Source organism: Antedon bifida, chromosome 3 (genome assembly GCF_963402885.1).
Source record: "Antedon bifida chromosome 3, ecAntBifi1.1, whole genome shotgun sequence".
In the NCBI taxonomy this organism is placed as follows: Eukaryota; Metazoa; Echinodermata; class Crinoidea; order Comatulida; family Antedonidae; genus Antedon; species Antedon bifida.
This window is the reverse complement of record NC_136228.1, coordinates 24293045-24313404: the sequence shown is the minus strand read 5'-3', so window position 1 is coordinate 24313404 and position 20360 is coordinate 24293045. Positions and strand designations below refer to the sequence as shown.

General features: G+C 33.3%; 1 protein-coding gene across 2 annotated transcripts in view; it reads right to left on the bottom strand.

The window, feature by feature from the left end:
* The window catches only part of LOC144838025 (DENN domain-containing protein 1B-like), a 71250-nt gene extending 50894 nt beyond the window's left edge, over window positions 1-20356 (bottom strand). For both annotated transcript variants that reach the window (XM_078693369.1, XM_078693370.1), the window contains exons 1-4: window positions 20267-20356; window positions 8736-8800; window positions 7106-7196; window positions 5689-5802 (exon numbers count right to left, since the gene is read on the bottom strand). In XM_078693369.1, coding sequence (XP_078549495.1) covers window positions 5689-5802; window positions 7106-7196; window positions 8736-8800; window positions 20267-20283 — 287 coding nt within the window. In that variant the 5' untranslated portion in view covers window positions 20284-20356. The remainder of the gene's footprint in view (window positions 1-5688; window positions 5803-7105; window positions 7197-8735; window positions 8801-20266) is intronic.
* Window positions 20357-20360: the final 4 nt, after the last annotated feature.

The following is a 20360-nucleotide window of genomic DNA, read 5'->3' as shown; positions in this document are numbered from 1 at the left end:
CACAGCACAATTTTTCTTTAGCATATTTTATTTTCGTAAAGTCTGAACAGTCAAAAGTAAAGTCTAAAGTTCCATATCCACTATTGCTTAAATTTTTTAGCCTACATATATTTTAAAGTGAAGGGATAGTGTATAACAAATCAATGGCAGTAGTTTCGAATTTTATTCGTGATACACATTTATTTTAATAATTTGTCAAAGTACTTTTATCAGAGTGTGCTTTTGTTATACTTGCCCATACAAAGTATAACCACATATTAAGGCAGAAAAAGTAGTAGATTCAAAATAGGGCCAAACAAAAAAATGATTGTGTTATCTAAAGTTGTCGTAAAGCTCTTTTGTTCAAACTTGTTATTATTTATTTCAATTCAAGAAACATTTATTGACCATATTTTAGCATAACATTAACAATGGTTAGCATATAATATATATAGTCGAGAGACTACAAAAGGCCCGATGGGCCTGTCGCTGTAGTCCCTCTTTACATTATACAAGTAAACATACAAATACAAATAATAATAATAATACAACACTTAGGCTAATCTTAATTAGCCGTTACGTACATTATATCAGTAAAAAAAAAAAAAAGAATACAGTATCTTAATTAATTAGGTAATAAATTTATATAGCGATAATCCACCCGTTCCGGCATGCACACGATGCCTCTAGCCTAGGCCCAGGCCTACTCCTCAATCGATCGATGTCTTTGGTCTGGTGGGGAATTTTCCTGCGATAAGAAATAGGCCTAGGCGAAATATGGCTCATAACGGCCTACATTTTAATGTTATATCTTTAATGCCAGTGTAATTACGTATGGATAAAACAATATAAAACTCAATATTTTTCATCTGATATAATATGTTAACTCGCGTAATGTAGCATATAACATGGAAATAGTTTATTTCGATCTTGATTGTTTTGGCTTTAAAAATGGTAGTTAGTTAGGCCTACAGTAGCAGCTCTTTAGGCCCAGATGCCTAAAAAAGCTAGGCCTACGTTTATTTATTAAACCTTTTTTAAACTTTTGTTGAAACAATATTATAGCTAGCGTGAGCCTAGGGTGCTATGAAAAGTGTTTAAAAGTCGTTTTGTATCATTTGTGTAAATTGTTTATTTTTTTGCTGGCAACAAAATTTTCCTACCGACCTACCCATTTTTGGGATTTTCCAAAACGTGGCCAACACAATAATTTTTTTTTTTTGGCCTAGGCATAATTTTACACAAATTTGCATAAAATTATCCATTTTCAAGAGCATGATTTTTTAAGTTTGACGTGCATGTGTGTCATTTACAGTCATAATTCATCAAAAATGAAAGAAATGTATCATAAAAAGTATAAAGAACAATAATCAAGTACAAAAATGCTTTCTAAGCTGCGTACAGACGAAGTGTGCAAAAGCGTGTGCAATGTTTTTTTTTTTTATGTTTTTATGCGTAAAATGTCCTGAAATGTGTAAAAAGTTGATTAGAAAGGCAGATGACCCTTGACATGAAGCATACGTGTGTCCATTTTCATTTAAAAAAAGGTTGATAGTCATAAAGAATTTCAGAAAAAGCAACAAAAGTTGCGGATAACCAAAAGAAAAAAGTTGATGATGATCTCATACAATCACAAGGAGTTATCGGCTAAGGTGCGAATAACTAAAAAGTATGCATTACAACAGTAGGACCGGCATAAGTCTAAGTTTTAAAAATGTACGGGAATTCAGCTTGAATAAAGGAAATAGATGTGATCTGATTAGAGACCATATGAATCAGATCCTGTGGGTATAAGATAAGGATTCTACTGTAATGCAGTACAATGTAATATTTATTATTAGGTTGATAATGGGTTTATTCCTGTCTACATTAGGTCATCTTAAATAACTTGAACTTGTAGATAATGGTTCATCAAAAATATAAAATAAGTACGTACGTCTTGTAGATGATGGTTCACTAAATATATAAGTACTTCAATATAAATATAGAACATATTTCTGGTGTGAAACAGTCCTAGTAATTGTGATGTGAAAAAATAATAGTCTCTATGTTCAGACCCATGCTAGCAAGGTCACATTACAAACCACAGAGAAAAAAAATGAGGTGTCCATAGCGTACGATTATTCAGGTTGTTTCTAGTTGCATATTCATGTGCTGTTACCCACGTGTTTTCATCATTATTTCTACTGTAAAGAGTTCTGCAGTGTGACGTCACAACGGTAGATGGCGCTGCGTGGTTGCTAGCGCAACCAAAAATTCGTTCAACGCTATATGTTGATAACCATTATAGACTTGTGTTTCTATCAAATTATGTATCTTAGCTTGATTTTTTTTAACTTAAACTGTAGCTGAAGAATAAATAGATTATTAAAAACAAATATTTAGTGATCTTTTGAAATTTTAGTTTGTTTTTATTGAAAATTATTAAGTTTTAAAATGACTACTTCAATAAGCCTATTCCAAACCATTGGTGAACTAGGAGTCACTCTGGCAGGTTGAACCTGGCTAGCAACCATGCAGCGCCACCTACTGTCCACGCAGCGCCACCTACCGTCGTGACATCAGCACCGCATAACTCTATAGGACAGGACCTAGATCTCAGCTCTACAAAATTAGGACAAAATTTGCCATAAATAAAACATACCTCAGCATTTATTTTTTTTAAATATAGTACAGCCAAGTTCCTGTTTTTTATTTTGTAGTAAACATTTTCCCCAGGCTGTGTTGTTACGAAAATAAAGCAGGCCTCCTGATGAAGATTGTATTGTATAGAGGTTGTGTTAACCACATGGAGGGGGAATTGATTGTGATTAGTCGGTTGAAAATAACCTTAACTTGCTAGTAAAAAAGACACAGCTCCCCTTGTTTACTGAATTTGTTAGGAGTTAGGGGGTATTCAGTATTAAACTTGTCCCGTCTAGTCTGCCTTGTATATATTAAGATTAAGAATGAGTGACTTGATTTAGTATTTAGTATTTTATTGGTACTCACTTTAGAAATCAGTGGCACACACCTTTCGGTGGTGCGTCCATACAAATATAAACAACAGCAACATATAAAAGGTAAATGATGATTTACATTATTTAACTTGCATTGAACAAAAAAAAAAAAAAAACCTTATACAATGTACAGTAGTAATTGTACAGTAGTAATTGTACACTTGAATAAACAAATTGTATAAGGAGCAAATCAATATACAGATACAATAGGTCAGTAGTAAATACACATTACTTACAAAATGTTAAAAAAAAACAACTTATATATAGTAAATAAAACTAAAAAACAATTGGATAGTATAGAGATACAATAGGTCAACAGTATAAATAATACATAATCATGATTAATTTACTACATAAATCGAAATAAACACAAATATTTGTTTATATGTATTTGAGATTATTTATAGATAAAATTATTTTATTTGCTTAATGATTAGTTATTAGTACAACTAACTAGTCTATCATCAATGTATAAACCAAATAAGCTAATTATTGGGGTAATGTTGGTAATTTCTTATATATATCTAACCTGGTATCCAAAATGTCTGATATCCCACGCTAGTTTTTAGCTTGAATTAATGCATGACTGGCTCTAGCTAGGCCTAAAAGGGGACGGGATTGTAGTCCCTTTGTTTAAATACAGTCCAGTTGCTTGAAAAAATAATGGCAATCAGTTGAAAAAAATGTAGTTTGTAGCCTAGTTTTTTTAAACAGTTGTATTTGTTAGGCCTTATTTATTCTGGCCTTTTTTGTTGTTGAAATCCATCTCACACATTGATGATACAGGATGTCAGCCTAGGTCAAACCTTGTTTCACGTCATAACAGGAAACGTTCTGATTGGATACAACGTTAAATTACAGTAGCGTCGTACGCTAAAACGGTACTATCAACAGTTTTCCTCTAATACGCTACAAGCGTTGTACGACCCTTTGTACGCTAATCCCCAACTGTTCAGACACACATTCTTTTAGCGTCGTATGCTAAAACGGTATAATGCCATGGGTCGGAACAGGGCCTGTATCCTTTTATAAATGACAGTAGAGCTAAAACAAAAACAATTAAAAACACCACATTGATGAGGGATGCATCTCTCACGTGACGCCAAATTAGGTACTACTACCAAAGTAGGTATCAAACTTGATTTACCATCTAAAAGGCAGCAAATTAGGCACAATTGCAAAATTAATTCGGTTAGTAGCCTATTTCATTTTTTTTTCTCATTTTGTGCGTCGCATATCTCTGAAACTCATATCCAGTATTGCTTTCATTTTGTAGCTTACAGATATTTCAAAGTAAAGGAATACTCCGTGTATAACAAAATCAATGGCTGTAAATAGTGCCGAATTGTATTCTTGACAATACTGCTAGACCACAATTTAATTACAAAGGAGCAAGTAGGTAACAAATCTCCCATACAAAAAAAAATTGCAAAATATCAAAACCACTTATACTGGGCAGATTAGGGTAGATTTTGGATATATCATTCTCTTATATATTTTGAACATATTTCAACAAACTTTTGCAATTTGTTTGACTCAACAAAGGCTATTTTTGAGCTTCCACCAGTCTACTATGCTTCATTTCAAGGGTCATTTTCCTGTATCATCAGCAACATTTTTAAGATTGGTTATTTTTTGGCGTATGTGCACTTTGAAAGTTAAAATGCTCAAAATCAATTTATAACCAAATTCACATTTTTCAAAAATGTTCATGTTGCGCTCGCAGCTAGTACGCAGCTTAGAAAGACAGTTTTTGCACTTGATTTTTGTTCTTTATGCATGTTACAATGCATTGCACGATAGCCTAACTTGTCACTGTGACGAGTTCAAATCTAGTTTTGTTAAAATACTGTTTATATAAAGAAAAGCTAGTATTAAACTACAATATTTTATGAGATGACCAAGAACAAAAGATGACATTACACACATGAATTTATTGCAAAATTAGGTTCCATTACTGTTTATTTATGTTCTATTGGTAATTAATGTTATGTATTTTTAAATACATAACATTTATACCAATAGAACAGCTTGATTAGAATTTTCATTTAACTAATGTGGACCTGTTTTTCATCCAAATATGTTTCTACTGTAAGATATTAGTAGAGTATAGTTGAATAGTTCCCGTGGGTACAAGTTATTTTGTTAAATGTAAATTTATTTTAATTTCTTCCCCAATTTTTTTAAAAATAAATCCTTTTTTGTCTGTTTTATATTCTATTCTATAACCTTTGGACAAATAGTCTTCTTTTCTAGCTGCTAAAAGAAAATTTCTGACTTCCCATCATACAGGTCAAGTTTTCTATATTTTTCATCAAAAGTACATTCGTTTTTGTAACATTAAACTGGAGTTTTACTTATATTACTGTACTTTTAATGGTTTGATTTTATATCATGATTAGATTATTCTGGTGTTTTAATTTGCACTTTGTGTTTATTTGGAATCAAGCATTTTAATATTATTAACTGGTCAGAACGTGCTGCAAAATTAGGTGACATAGCCTTGTGTGATACAAACCATGCAAACCTAATTTGGCAATTTCTCTTAATTTGGTGTTACACTATGTATTTAATTGTGATACACTTTTCACAACAAATTTGGTAAAGCAGGCATTACCGGTCTAGAACTTGAAGATTCACACAGATGATATTACAGTAATTTTATGGGTTTCTATGTTTAACAGGTTCACAGCAAAAAACAATTTTTTACCTTAGTATACAGAGGCAAGTTTTTGCTCCTGGTGGATGACGACAGAATCCAAAACGTTGTTTACTGTCAATATCTGTCAACACAAATGTGAACAATTGTCCTGCAGGAGTAAAGCTAGAAGACATAAAAGGTAAGATGGAATATAAAGCAGAAAGTAGTGTTGAATGGTATATAGAATGACTACCAGCGGTGGCACCAGGATCTTTCTGAAATAAAAAGATTTTTACACTCACAAGGGTTATCCGCAACTTTTGTTAAAAAAAAAACAAAAAAAGATTCCGACAATATTGATAATAATAATTATTTGCTATGCCTATATTACGTGAGATACAAATTATTTCGAATGAAAAAACTGAGCTTTATATTTTGTCCATACGCAATTAAATCAAAAAATTTAATTTCCACCGAGCGAAAATGAAGGCATTAATACAGCTGACGCTCTACCCACGATCCAGTCTCTCATCGCAGAAAAATTCAACTTCTTCCGCATCATCGATTAAAGTATGCTGATCATTTCGTGGTAGATTGATCGCTAAAACAAGTTTGAAATAGCTTACAAAATTTCTTAGGTAAATTTTTATTCAACGTGTATAATTCTTCGGCGAATCCTTTGTTCGATATAAACCATCTAATATTTTGTAATGTATCCGTTTAAAACGATAGTAACTTGGAATGGTAGAGATTAAAATACATTGGTAGAGTCCATGTACACTATTTAAGAACATATTAAACATGTGCCTCTACCACTGTTTTAGTCAAAATGCTTACCTATTTGTTTGAATAAACGCCCAGCTTTTAATAAGTTCCTCCCTCGAATAAACGCCCCCTATAGAACATCATTTGGAATAAACACACCTCAAATAAACGCCATGGACATGCATATAATACACATTTCTATTTACCAAGCATTTTGATACAATTTTTACAGTATTTTATCACTTCTTGATATTAATTGTGTATTTGATCTTATCTAGGGGGTATTTATTTGATTATACATGTTACCATATTACTCCTTCTCTGAATAAACGCCTCCTCCGAATAAATGGTTCCTCCGAATAAACGTCCCTCTAAAAACCCTCCTGAACAATAAATGCCCTGAGACGTTTATTCAAATAATTACGGTATTTATTAAATCCCTACACTGTCAAATTAATGGTAATTAAATAATTAACATTGTGTGTGTAGTCTGTAAATTTACCCGCAGCCAAACAAGAAAATCAAATTTATAATGTAACAAGGCCAACAGCCATTAAGTCGCGTGCTAGTTGCATAGTTGAATTATGATACCGGACCGACAGACAGACCGACAGACAGACCGACATAGTGAACTATAGAGTCGCGTCCATGCGACTAAAAACATAGTCTAGAACCTTTAAAATAGTAACATTAAAAGTAAATTAGATATTGAGCAACCAACCTTGTATGACATGGGAAACAGAATCGTGGTAACTCCTTCTTGCTACCTTCATCATCAAAACTTGAAGGAAACATTGAAACTATCTCTGGCTCTGTAAAAAAATGTCATTCATTATAGTATTTAACAGAAACTATATCTTGTATTCTTAAAATACCACACCAGGCCTGTTCACTCTAAATCTTGGAGAATATTTTCTTCGAAGAAATGTTTGCATAAAATTATTAAAATAGGACAGTCCACTACATTCCAACCACAACTAGATAGAACTCAAAAAAAGCTAGTGACATCCGTGTCAAAACAGAATATTAGTCCATTTTTGGATTTTTAATTGTTCATTTTATGTAATTTCCTTTTAATGGGTGTAAAAGGATATACAAACAACGAGGATGAAGTTGCAATATTTGCTTCTGTCTAATTACACCACCAGAAAACATGTTGTTTTTCTTAAAGACAAACCAAACATGCTTACCCCTACAAATCAAGACAAAGACAAGAATTATGAAATACATTTTGAAGGGATTAAAAAAAAACCATTACAAATCATAAAGAGTACATCTAATAAACTTACACTTATGTATATTGGTAATAACATTTCTTGATTTTGCGTCTTGCAAAACCTGGGATTTTACGAGAAAATTAGACTTTTATATCCTATTTTTAACAACCTCATGTCGTATTATTGTGTACAGCGAATGTGACAAAGCGCGACTTAAATTACAAGACGCGTCAGAGCCCGTTGAAAAATATGATAACAAAGATATAAAACCTACACTGGTTTTATTCTGGACATTCTTTTTTTCCCCACAGGATTACTGCGTGGATATCACAATGCATTGCATTCGCGATTATAATCTTAATTAGAGTAAGAACCAATCATTTAATGATAATCTATTTCGCATACGAAAGATGATACCTGTTACGTACTCTCACTTTCCAAAAATTAAGAGCATATCAAAGGACTGGTTTTGGATTCACCGCTTCCCCCAGTGCCAATGGGGAGGAGGAGCCGGTCTGATCGTCTCTGAAGCCCTAGTATGTGGGATACAAGTACCTATTTGTGTTTGTTCATATAACCCTTGACCCTGACCCTTTCACCTTTTGTAACATTTTTCAAAATGTGCAACAAATAACAAAATGTACATTGCGGACAATTTATGACCTAATTTAAGTGTCTACGACCATTAGTTACGGAGATACATACATGCGCTGGGTTGTGGGTCAAAGGTCAGAAATGGCATTTCCGGTCATTTTTTACTAAAATGTCCAATAAGACTGAATATAAATATATACCTTCTGATCAATTTAAGACCAAAATTACATTGCTGTGACCAGTGGTTCTCCAGATCTAAGGACCTGGTGTTTACCTTTCACCCTGACCTTTGACCTTTCGCCACATTTTCAAAATGTGTAACCAAGCCAAAAATGATTGTTTGACCATCCTAAACCAATTTCTGAAGTCAAATTCTATGGACCTCATAGTGCATACGAAAGTTGATCTAGCTACTAGAGTATATTGGACGAGCAATAGCTAGTCAACAATAACTTGTAATCAGTCAACCAGCAATTGCTGACAAGAAATTTGTGGTAGCATATTTTTATATATTTAACAAAAAAAAAGAAAATAACTTACTTGAATCTTGATCCTTGGGAGCTGCTACCTCAAAAAAGCATTCAAATATATGCTTGGGGTTTTCCCTAGAAATGAATTGAAATTAAACTGTAATTGGAAATGAAGTAGTTGGCAATGATTATTGATTGTAATTTAGATAGTAAAACAACAGTAAAGTGAAGTTAGTAGAGTATTACAAACATTTTAAAATAACTACTTATTAACGTACCATCAAAAGTTCTCAATTACTTCAGTTAAATCTTTTATCAGTTTATTTATTTGAAAAAAATGAAGGCAAATCTAAACAAAACACATGACTTGACAATAAAATACGGATTCAGCCTCTACGTGTGTCCGGACAGTAAGTTATGAAATTTTATGGTTGATCATAAATTCTGAACAAAATTCATTTTTTAATGAAACTTTACAAAAGTATATTTCATAAGGGCAGACCAACCCTAAACTGACGAAAATGTTCCGGTATGCACGCTAAGCCTCTAGCCTACTCCTCGATCGATCGATGTCTGGTGGGGAATTTTCCCGCGATGAGAAATCAGCGAAATATGGCTCATTATGGCCTAGGCCTACATTTGAATGTTATGTTATATCTTTAATGCCAGTGTAATTACGTATGGTTAAAACAATATAAAACTCAATATTTGTTATCTGAATAATATGTAAACTCGCGTAATGTAGCATATTATGTGTACATCAATAGGAATGATATTGAGGGCTCTCTCCTTTCAGTTGACTGGTTCCCGGCCTACTGCCCCATATTTGTCTTTAATCCTGATCCTGTTCTGAGATTGATCCAAACCAAATCCATCAACAACAATGCAAATGTTTTAGGCCTATACATATAATATAAGTTTAATTATTTTAGCATCATCAATAGAATAAAATGATCCTAATGAAATAAAACTGGTGTTCTGCAACATATTTTAATAACTTTTGCCGGGCCTAGGCCTTGTACTGTATATCTAAATCTATCTAAATAATAAAATCAGTACAGTATTAACAAAAACTATTGGAATAGCGACCTGTCACACAATGATAAAATAGGCCTACAGTAGGTTGTTGTTTTTTGTAAGAAATATTTCTTGTTTACTTGTTTTATTTACAGATTTCGATATAAACATAACAACAAACTTAATTGACAATGTACCTTTATTTAGAAATTCAATTCAAACACAATATAACAATTTTGATCTATTACTTTATTAAAATACATCATTATTTTTTACAATTAATTAATTACTTAACTTACATTATTATTAAATCATTACTAAGGTTAAAGACACTAGACCTGCAATTTTTGTCGTTTTGAAAAAATAATGCATATATATATATATATATATATATATAAATCATACTGTAAATTATAGAAACAGTGCTCATATTCGGAACATGATCTCATAATCGCGTTTCTATAAACTGTTTCTATAATTTACAGTATGATTTATATATAATTTACACAGTGCTACGCAACATCATTGATTTATATATATATATATATATATAACTTTAAAACATTAAACCCGGTCATTTCTTGTCTTAAAGATGTATTGTCCCTTGAAACGCAAAAAAATGAAGGTAAAAATATTCTAAATTTAAATTGGCCATATTAAAGTTATTCACTTTAAGTCGAAAATTCGAGCCAAAAGCAACAAGTTTAAGTTACTGAGCTTGTGGATAAATTTCTGAAATGTGGTCGCTTATGTTTTCAAATCCTTCAAGTCAATTTTTGCCAAACTCTTCCCTCCACATGAACTCGTCTAGGTACTCACTCAACCATTCTCTCTTTACACCCTTCGTTGCCTTGAGTTTGGATTTCACTAGATTCCAATGTGATTTTACGTTTTGCGTGAGTGTTCCGTCGAATGGATTCACGAAATGTCTGGAATGATTAACCGTGCGGTGTTTGGCAATACCAGGAATAGTAGCAAATTGTCTGTAGGCATATCCGAATGGATGATGGTGCCTGGTCGGATCTTATCTTCGATGATCGGCAGAAGTGTAGCCGCTGATCTATTTTCTACAAACTGAAGGTATCCTCAAGCTGGATTGGTTGTTGTCACCTAGACCAAATACCCACATTTCTCGTTCTGGTGCACGTCCACGTCCATTCTATAACGAAAATATAAGAAATAAAACATTAAAAGTAGGAGGAGACGATCTGGCTGTACCACGGGGGAAGGAGAATGAAATATTAATGTAGGTACACTTGTTTTAGACTATGTTGACTATGTGTTTGTGGACAGAAGCATAATTTGACAACAACATCAAATCGGTAACTTAATTGCAGGCTGATAGTGGCAAACATTTTTGAAGACGTTTACTTACATGTTTAACAGAAGTTTCTGTTGCCTAGTAGTATACAAGGTTTAACCAATCATCCATTGCTATCTTTTGTTCAGCAAGAAAGGTACCCGTCCTCATTACAATTTTTCGGCGGCAACGATGACAGCGCCAAACTAATCCATCAGAACCTAATATGAATGAAAAACAAACACGTAAATACTTTTACATTTTGGATTTAACATCGATGAGTAACTGAATAAATGGTACATACAATTACTGAATAATTGCACATAAAATGCAGGTAATAATAAAGACATAAGTATACAATAGATAAGAAAAACTTCTATCGATAAGTAACAGAATAATGGTACATAAAATGACTAAATAATTGCACATAAATATTTAAATAACGCTTTTTAAATGTAATGATAATAATGATGAGAACACTTACAGTTACGAGTAGACATGTACATTGGTACATGACAGTACGAGCAATCCTTGGCAGTTGGATAAAGACCCCTTCGTTGGAAAAAGTCCAGGTAGTCATCAAATCCATTAAACAAATATGGTCCTATCTTTGGCTGCATGGTCCTTGGTTTAAATAGCAGTAAAATATCGGAGTTGTATATAGTTGAAAGTCTTACAAAAAATGAGTGATTTGAAGACAACTGATCTTGGTTTATATACATGCGCCATATTTTAGTATACACAGCTCCATGTCGACATGAGTGTGAAATTGTTATATATGCCTTTATATTATGTAATAATTTATTATAAACGTACCGCATTGTTGTATGTGCATTTGTCATTGCGCATGCGGCGCATTCCTCTAATGAACAATGTAATCTGAACATCAATAAGACACCTTCGTAGTGTATGCTACAGCGGTTTTTTTTCTTAATTTGATTACATATTTTATTAATATTTATTCTTTCTAGGCCAACCAAATTTTTTAAAAACCCAAGAATTAAATCACAATATTTAAACGATGAAAGAATTTGAAACACAGTTATACATTACTAGGTTTTTAAGGACTGATTGTGACGTCTTCTGGAACCAGGCGTTGATTTATTATTACCAAGGAGGTTATATTTTCACCCCTGTATGTTTGTGTGTGTGTGTTTACAAATAGCGATTATTGACCCCACTTTGACCTCTAGAGTATGGCAACCCTCATTCACAAAGCATGCTGTTTATTTGCGCGATCGACGACGATCAGCGATGTGGACCGACCGAATAACAATAAAATGTTAAACATTTGATTTTTATTATTTTGTGGGGGAGAATTATACCAAGAGACTCCAAGATTCTGCGTTACAAGTACACCGTTACATTCTAACAGTCCAGACTAACGATGTTTTGCATGCCTTTTTTAGGCCTGTTGTTTCGGTAGAAATATATAGCCTAGCTGGGCCCTACAGTAGAACCAACGCCGAACGGCAAAACGAACTTTTCTCGCCGACGTGCCCTTATTAATATATCATTATTCTGTTGTATGTGGTACGGTAGTAGGCCTAGTTTACTAGATGTTTATTTTACAAATAATATAGCTTTACGAGTTCAATTTTTAATCCTACATGTGAGAGTTTTAGGCAGCGATAGGATGTAAACAAACCAACTCTCATCAGCCTTCCATAACTTGAACTGCGCTGTGGGTATGGATGACGTGATTTTTAAAAAGCGATTACCAGATAACCGATAAACGTCGGAGAACATTTTCAGTTGCAACGCGATCATTTCTGTGGTTTGTGGTACTTAGAAAAAATCGGTTATTTTAGATTTTTTCAGCAGAAACAGGCCCTTAGACAGCCAAAATAATGTTTTCATTATTTGACAGTGAATTATTATAATACTGGCCTAGGTTGACAGCAAGAACATATCTTTTTTAATCGCACCTAATGACTACCATTAATATTATTATAAACATTGTTTGCCGAGAACTCAATTATAAACTATAAATAATGGAACAGATTTACAAACAATACACTTGGCTATCGGGCCCAATATTAAGACTATTAGTATCATTCATTCATTCATTCATTTTTATTCTTTATTTCGTAATCAAATGTACAACAGATACAAAGCTCTTTTATACATCATAATACAATAAAAATACAAAAGCCCATGGACCACAAACTGGTAATACGTGTACATTAAATTAAATCTCTCGGAGTAAAAAACCCCAGTTTGCATCCATTGATGAGCTGTAAATTTTCTGATGTTTTCTTTGAAAGATAATAAACAATTACACGGTGATGAAACGCACAGTGCTTCTTTTACGACATTTCGCGTAGCGATTACAGTAAGTACTACGTGTATGTAGTACATAAGTCCATGGTCTTTAGGTTTATTGTGTTATAAAAATAAATAATAATAATAATAATTACATACTACAATTTTGTTGGTTTGAACCGCCATAACAACACAACAAAGGAGAGTAGTTTAATGTAATATTTAATAATTTATTGTTTTTAATCTTTCAAGTTAAAGATTCAGTGCACTCCATAATACTTTTATCGCATGTAGCATGTGAAGTCACGTTGTCTCTCAGGACTAATAAAATATTGACATTCTTCCAATGAGGTTAAATAAATATTTTTTATTTACTAATCATTTAATATCATATTTTATTAGTTATCCGCTTGGTATACCAAGCGGATAACTCCTTGTTATTGTATGAGATCAATATTTTTTGGTTATCCGCAACTTAGTTGCAGGATAACCCATGTGATTGTAAATATCTTTTTTTTCATCTTCTTTGTTATTCTTCTTTCTTTCCCGGATTTTTGTGCGTCGCATATCCCCTATTGCTTGTGAATATATCTTTTGTATAACTTTGTCATTATATGGACATTTACCTGAAGTTGTGCACCTCCATATTTTGAATGACGTCAGAGTTGCGCAACGTGACTTACGCGCGATTTTATGAATTTCAATGATTGATCATAGGATAAAAAATAAAAGTCATTTTGTATTGACATTTGGTGAATATTTAAGTCATATCAAAGGCAAACTTTCTATGGATTAAAAATGGCATGTTTTACAAGAAGTTACGCGCGCACGCGCATTTAAAGTTTCAAAATGCGCAAAATTAATTTCTAATCAACTTTCTGCGCTGATCATGACATTTTGAGCATGTCAAAAATTCCCGCGCGCGCGAAAAATTTTGCGCGTAAGATGCGCACGGAGTATGAAAATCATGTTTTTTCTCTTGAATTGTGATTTTCCAGACTTTCCTAGTCATTTAAAAAAAGATTGACATCATTTCAAATTAAAATGACGTCATACGAACACGTTGATTTATAACATTTGCGCGCGTTTTAGTTGAAAAAGTTACAAAATATTGTCAAATATATGCCTATTTTGAATCTATTATAGCTCTTCAGGATCAAAGGTGACCCCCAATTTTGTTAACTTATTATGCAAGAAGATAAATTGTAGATATGAATTCATGCAGAATTTTTACCTCTCGGATGTTATGACGTCATCGTATGGCCACACGAATGTAAAATATAGGATTTTTTACTGTTTCGTTATTGCTCATCACAATAAATAGAGCGCATCTCGCTTATACGTATTCCATTTCACCCGATATTTTAATATTGTCTAGGTCAATTAACTATCTTTCGCATGAGTTAAATATATTTTAATTTTTATGACGTCATCATGTCTAAAAATGTAAATAACGTGGGTCACCTATTTTCATCTTTACAGTAAATTTCAATCTGTTATAGCTCGTCAGAATAAAAAGTGATAATCATAATTAAAAGGTTTTCTGGAAGCTAGTGGATTGTAGATACGAATTCATGTAAACATTTTTCAAATCAGATGTTGTGACGTCATCATATAGCCAGTTGAATAAAAAAAGTCGTATTTTCATCTCTTGCGTAAAAGTTCATTGCGTTTAAACTAGAGCGCATCTCACTTTCACGTGCCCAAAATTATTCAAATTTGTATTAATGTAATTATTTAGATAATTATCTTCTAAAATAGTTATCTTTATAAGTCAATTTGATGACGTCATCGTGTTAATAATTGGCTTTAAAAGATGGGTCTCGTAATTTCGTCTATGCTACCACTGTATATAACATATACAGTGTATTCTGTAAATACTGTAATATGCTGTATGCTACAAAATAGGTACAATTCAGCACTGTAAACATATTTAATTCATGTCATAGGATGGCATAATAATTTTCGGCGTTCATATATTTTAAACGTATGTGCATGTTGCGTTTGCGCGGATAACCCGAACTCGTCAAAGTGACGAGTTCAAATCTAGTTTTCTGTATTATTCTTCTTTCCTTCCTTCCTTTTTGTGAGTCGTGTTCCTCTAAAATGTGTAAACATAACATTTCATAACTTTGACAACATATGGGCATTTACGTGAAGTTGTGCACCTCCTATTTTTGAATGACGTCATAGTTGCGCAACGTGACTTACGCGCAATTTTATGAATTTCAATGATTGATCATAGATTAAAAACCAAAAGTCATTTAGTATTGACACTTTGACAAAATTTAAGTCATATCAGGGGCAAACTTTCTACGGATTAAAAATGGCATGTTTCACAAGAAGTTACGCGCGCACGCGCATTTAAAATTTCAAAATGCGCAAAATTAATTTCTAATCAACTTTTTACGCATTTCTTGTCATTTTGAGCATGTCAAAAATTCCCACGGACGCGCAATTTTTACGCGCGCGGTGCGCACGTAGCGTTAAAAACATATTTTTTTCTCTTGAATTATATTTTTCAAGCCTTTCCTAGTAATTTTGAAAACAATTTAGACCTTTTCCAGTTTAAATAACGCCATACGAACACGTTGAATTAGACAATTCGTGCGCGTTTTTTATGAAAAAGCTTAAAAAATCGTCAAAATTATGTCTTTTTTTAAACAGTCATAGTTTCTAAAGTAAACCGTTAACCATTAATTTTTATTACAAAATCTAGAAGTTGATGAGTTGTAGATATCGGATCATGCATCAATAAGGCTAAAAAACATTGTGACGTCATCATATGGCCACACGAATGTAAAATATAGGATTTTTGTCTCTTTCGTTATTGCTCATCACATTCAATGGAGCGCATCACGCTTATCTGTATTCCTTTTTCTCCTACATTTATATATTGTGTAGGTCAATCAACTTTCTTTAGCATGAGATAAAAATATTTTAATTTTTATGACGTCATCATGCCTAAAAATTTTAATTACGTGGGTCATTAATTTCATCTTTACAGTAAATTTTAATCTGTAATAGCTCGTAAGAATAAAATGTGATAATCACGATTAAAACGTTTTCTGGAAGCTATTGGATTGTAGATACGAATTCATGTAAACATTTTGCCAATCGGATGTTGTGACGTCATCATATGGCCAGTTGAATAAAAAAAGTCGTATTTTCATATTTTGCGTAATAGTTCATCACATTTAAAAGGGTGCGCATCTATATTTTACGTATTCAAATTTCTTCTACACGTTAATATGTTGTTCCTGAGATAATTTCCTTTCTGAAATTGCTATCTAAGTGTTTCATTTTGATACCGTCGCCATGTTAAAAATTGGAATAAATGGCGGGTCCCGTAATTTCACCTATTCTACACTGTATGCAATATGTATACAGCTTATACTGTTTGCATGTATATACTATATGCCACAAAATTGACAGAATTCAGCACTAACAGCATATCATATTCTTCAGTTCTTGTCATAATGCCATAATCTTTATCTGTGTGCAATATTCCAACGTATGACGTGCACGTGGCGTTTGTCGTGGTGCGGATAACTAACTCGTCAAAGTGACGAGTTTCATGTCTAGTTGAATTTTACAATTTTAATATACAAAATATTTTACTCAAAAAACATGATCAATTTCGGCGATTTTTATAGCTTATATTTCGGAAACTATAAGTCATATATCACGATAAGTAAGCCAGCGTTATTGCCGGTCTAGACCCGTTCTCACAGAAGGTAATATTACGGTAATTTTACGATTTTCTGTGTGAAAGGCCACAGATTGAAAGGTGCAATATTTAAAGATTACTGTCTTCATAAAATAGAGGTCGCACTTTTTTAGAAAAAAAAGGCAGGTACCGTCAACGAAACATGCCATGCGTGCACATTATATGTGTTTGCTGCTGTTGTGTGTCCGTCGTTTAGTTTTATTGGTTTTTATTTACGCTGCATAAACCTATATTTTTTCCTAACACCACTCCGTGCTAATAATTGTCCTATCGTGATGGCCATTCTACAAAAACAAATCTATTAGGCCTACAAATAAAGTTTATGAGCTAGCACCAGACAGAGGCGTGCGCACCGGAGGATGTTTCCTGCTATACTAGAACTATACTAACTAGGGCCTAGCCTTACGTTACAGCATGTTAAATAATCTTTAGACCAACATTACTTTATAATATTATTGGCCGTATTTCTTCCATTCAAATATACTAATATAATAATAATTTAATACTAATAGGCCTAAAATAATTGCCACAGTCTTTCTCAAGGAAAATTTTCCAAATTTAACCTTAGTTTGTTGTAATGTCTCGAGCTGCGTAAGCAGACGTTATATCGTGGACTCTTTCACACAGATCAGGCTTACGACCGTGACGGTAATATAGCGAAATTTTTTTAATCATATCTGTGATGTTTTTTAAATCGATTGGGTTTTTATTGTATTAAACTATTGCGTAAATTTTTGTGATTATTATACATTTTGTGATCGGTTTTATATTATGTATGGGTACTGTAGATTATTATTTTTTTAGACGATGAGTATTTATTAATTTATGCTAATTATAAATTTCATTTACTTTATTACAGGTGAGGGGAGGATATGCTTTTCCAAATTACAGTTATTGTAAAAATATGATTGTTTATAATTATAATTATACTAATTAAATGTTAACATTGTTAAAATGTAATCATTTTAATATAATGAATGTCAATGGTCGGATAATTTTATGTGGTGGTAGGAGATGAGACGAGTATTTTCTGTACTGTGCGCCTGTTGTTCTTCAGCACGTGATTTTGTTTACTGTGATACAATCCGAGGATTCCCCTTAAAATGAAACGTATCGTGTTACAGAATAAACATCAAAGCAGTAACAGTTGCCTGCCAAAAGTGGAAACCGTTTGAATTTGTATTTCAATAAGGTTCTCTGTCATTATAATTGCAGTAAAATAAAAAGCAAATAAAAAAAGTCTGTGTCTCTTATTAGTGGGGAACCTAATGTAATTCCGTGAGATTTTAATGCTCAAATTGAGTTCTTGGCAGTTTTGAAATCCTTAGGACTAGCAGAATTCATTGCAAATGGGGGCCAATTTTTCCCAACCCTATTTTGGCCGCCACCTTGGATTTCAAAATGGCCCCCATTTTTTACTCAAAACTGATAGTAGCTCCTATTTTAAACCACGTACGAACGTAATTTGTGTGATAAATCTTACAATATTATAATAAATCAGTCCAATGGTACAATTTATAATAATAGCATGGCAGCCATATTGGATTCCAAGATGGCCGCCATTAAAAACGTATACAATGTATGCATTTTATAGTCAGGATTCTCGTGTATTTCCGTAGGATTTCAATGCCCAAAGTGAGATTTCACTTCTTTAATATGGTGCTAGGATACCAAAAATGCTAGGTAACAAATTTTTATGATTCCGTAACCATGGTAACAGCCCCAAGATCAAAATGGCGCCCAATCCGTATCCATTTGGTCTATCAACAAGATATTGGTATCAAAATACTCGGAGCGTATATATTTATATTCATTGTAATGGAACATTTTGACGAAATGTAATAGGAAATGCTATTTTTCTGCACTATGACCCTTGACCTTGACTTACATTTTATCTAAAAAACGGCTGGTCATTGAAATTTTAAAATGGTCTCAAATTGCTGAGACCATACATATTTATATTTATTGTAATGCAACATTTTGTTAGAAAATGACCGGAAGTAAAGTTATTGACCTTTGACCTAATAAACATGAACTTGATGTATACATTAAGCATTTGAGCATGTATCGGTAATTATTTGTGGTAGGCATTAAACAATGGGTTTATACATAATGATTTGTAATTAACATCTGTACACTTGTGGTAAAATCGTATTCTTATATCCATAATGTCAATATGCTACGGTAGATTCATCTTTCCTCAATCAACAGTATTATTTTATAATATTAATAGGCCTACCATAAAACATGTACTCTGGTATTCCACTTGTATTGTAGGCATAGAAAGAACGCCCCATTGGTAATATTTTATTATTACTAAAAATATAAACTATTTAATTTTTTTTCAGAAACGACATTTTTTACAATGATTTTCAAAGAGCACATATTCACAAACATCTTGCAACCTGTAAAATAAATTGAAACCAAACATTATTACATTAGGCCTAAATAAACATTCATCCCATATACATAACAAATATTGACCAGAACCATACAACCGCAAAAGCATATCATTGAAGCTCCATACCGAATACCAGATGTTGACTTTTATCGGAACCAAAATAAAACGCGATCGATTTTACCATTGAACGCAAGACTATCGGGCCCTGCGCTAAGACGACCGGGCCCAGCGAATGAGACGATCGGGAACAACATGGTTCCTAACACATGAGACGATCATGCCAACGCATGAGACGATCGGGCCCAACGCTGAAGACGATCAGGACCACATTTTCTGGGCCCCATCGTCTTGGGCCCCATCGTCCGTGGTCCCGATCGTCTGATAACTATCCTTATACCTAACAAATATTGACTAGGCCTAGAACCAATTACAACCGCAAAAGCGTATCACTATCAGCGACGCTCCATACATACCGAATACCAGTACCCGATTTTATCGGAACCAAAATAAAAACGCGAACGATTTTACCGTATCGAACACAACAAGACGATCTGGCCCAGTGACGAATGCGACGATCGGGACCAAAATGGTTCCTAACATATGAGACGATCGGGCCCAAACGCTGAAGACGATCGGGATGACATTTTCTTTCCGTGGTCCCGATCGTCTGACAACCTACACTACACACCAGGCTAGGCCTAGACCTAGTAGCCTAGGCTAACTACAGACGTGACACACACACATTCACAACGGATGAGATGCAAGCAAAACACACTTGTCAAGTTAACGTCATGATTTAATGTAATTGTTGTGCAGAAAAATTAACTACATACTTGAATAAGAGATAGGCCTAGGGGCCTAGCTAGGCGTAGGCCTATATTTACTTACTTCAAACGTGACCCCATGATGAAATACGTGCCCTTTGTAGGCCTTTTTGTGTACCTTATTCCTTTTTAAACGTCAAGCCTTTCCACCAACTTCC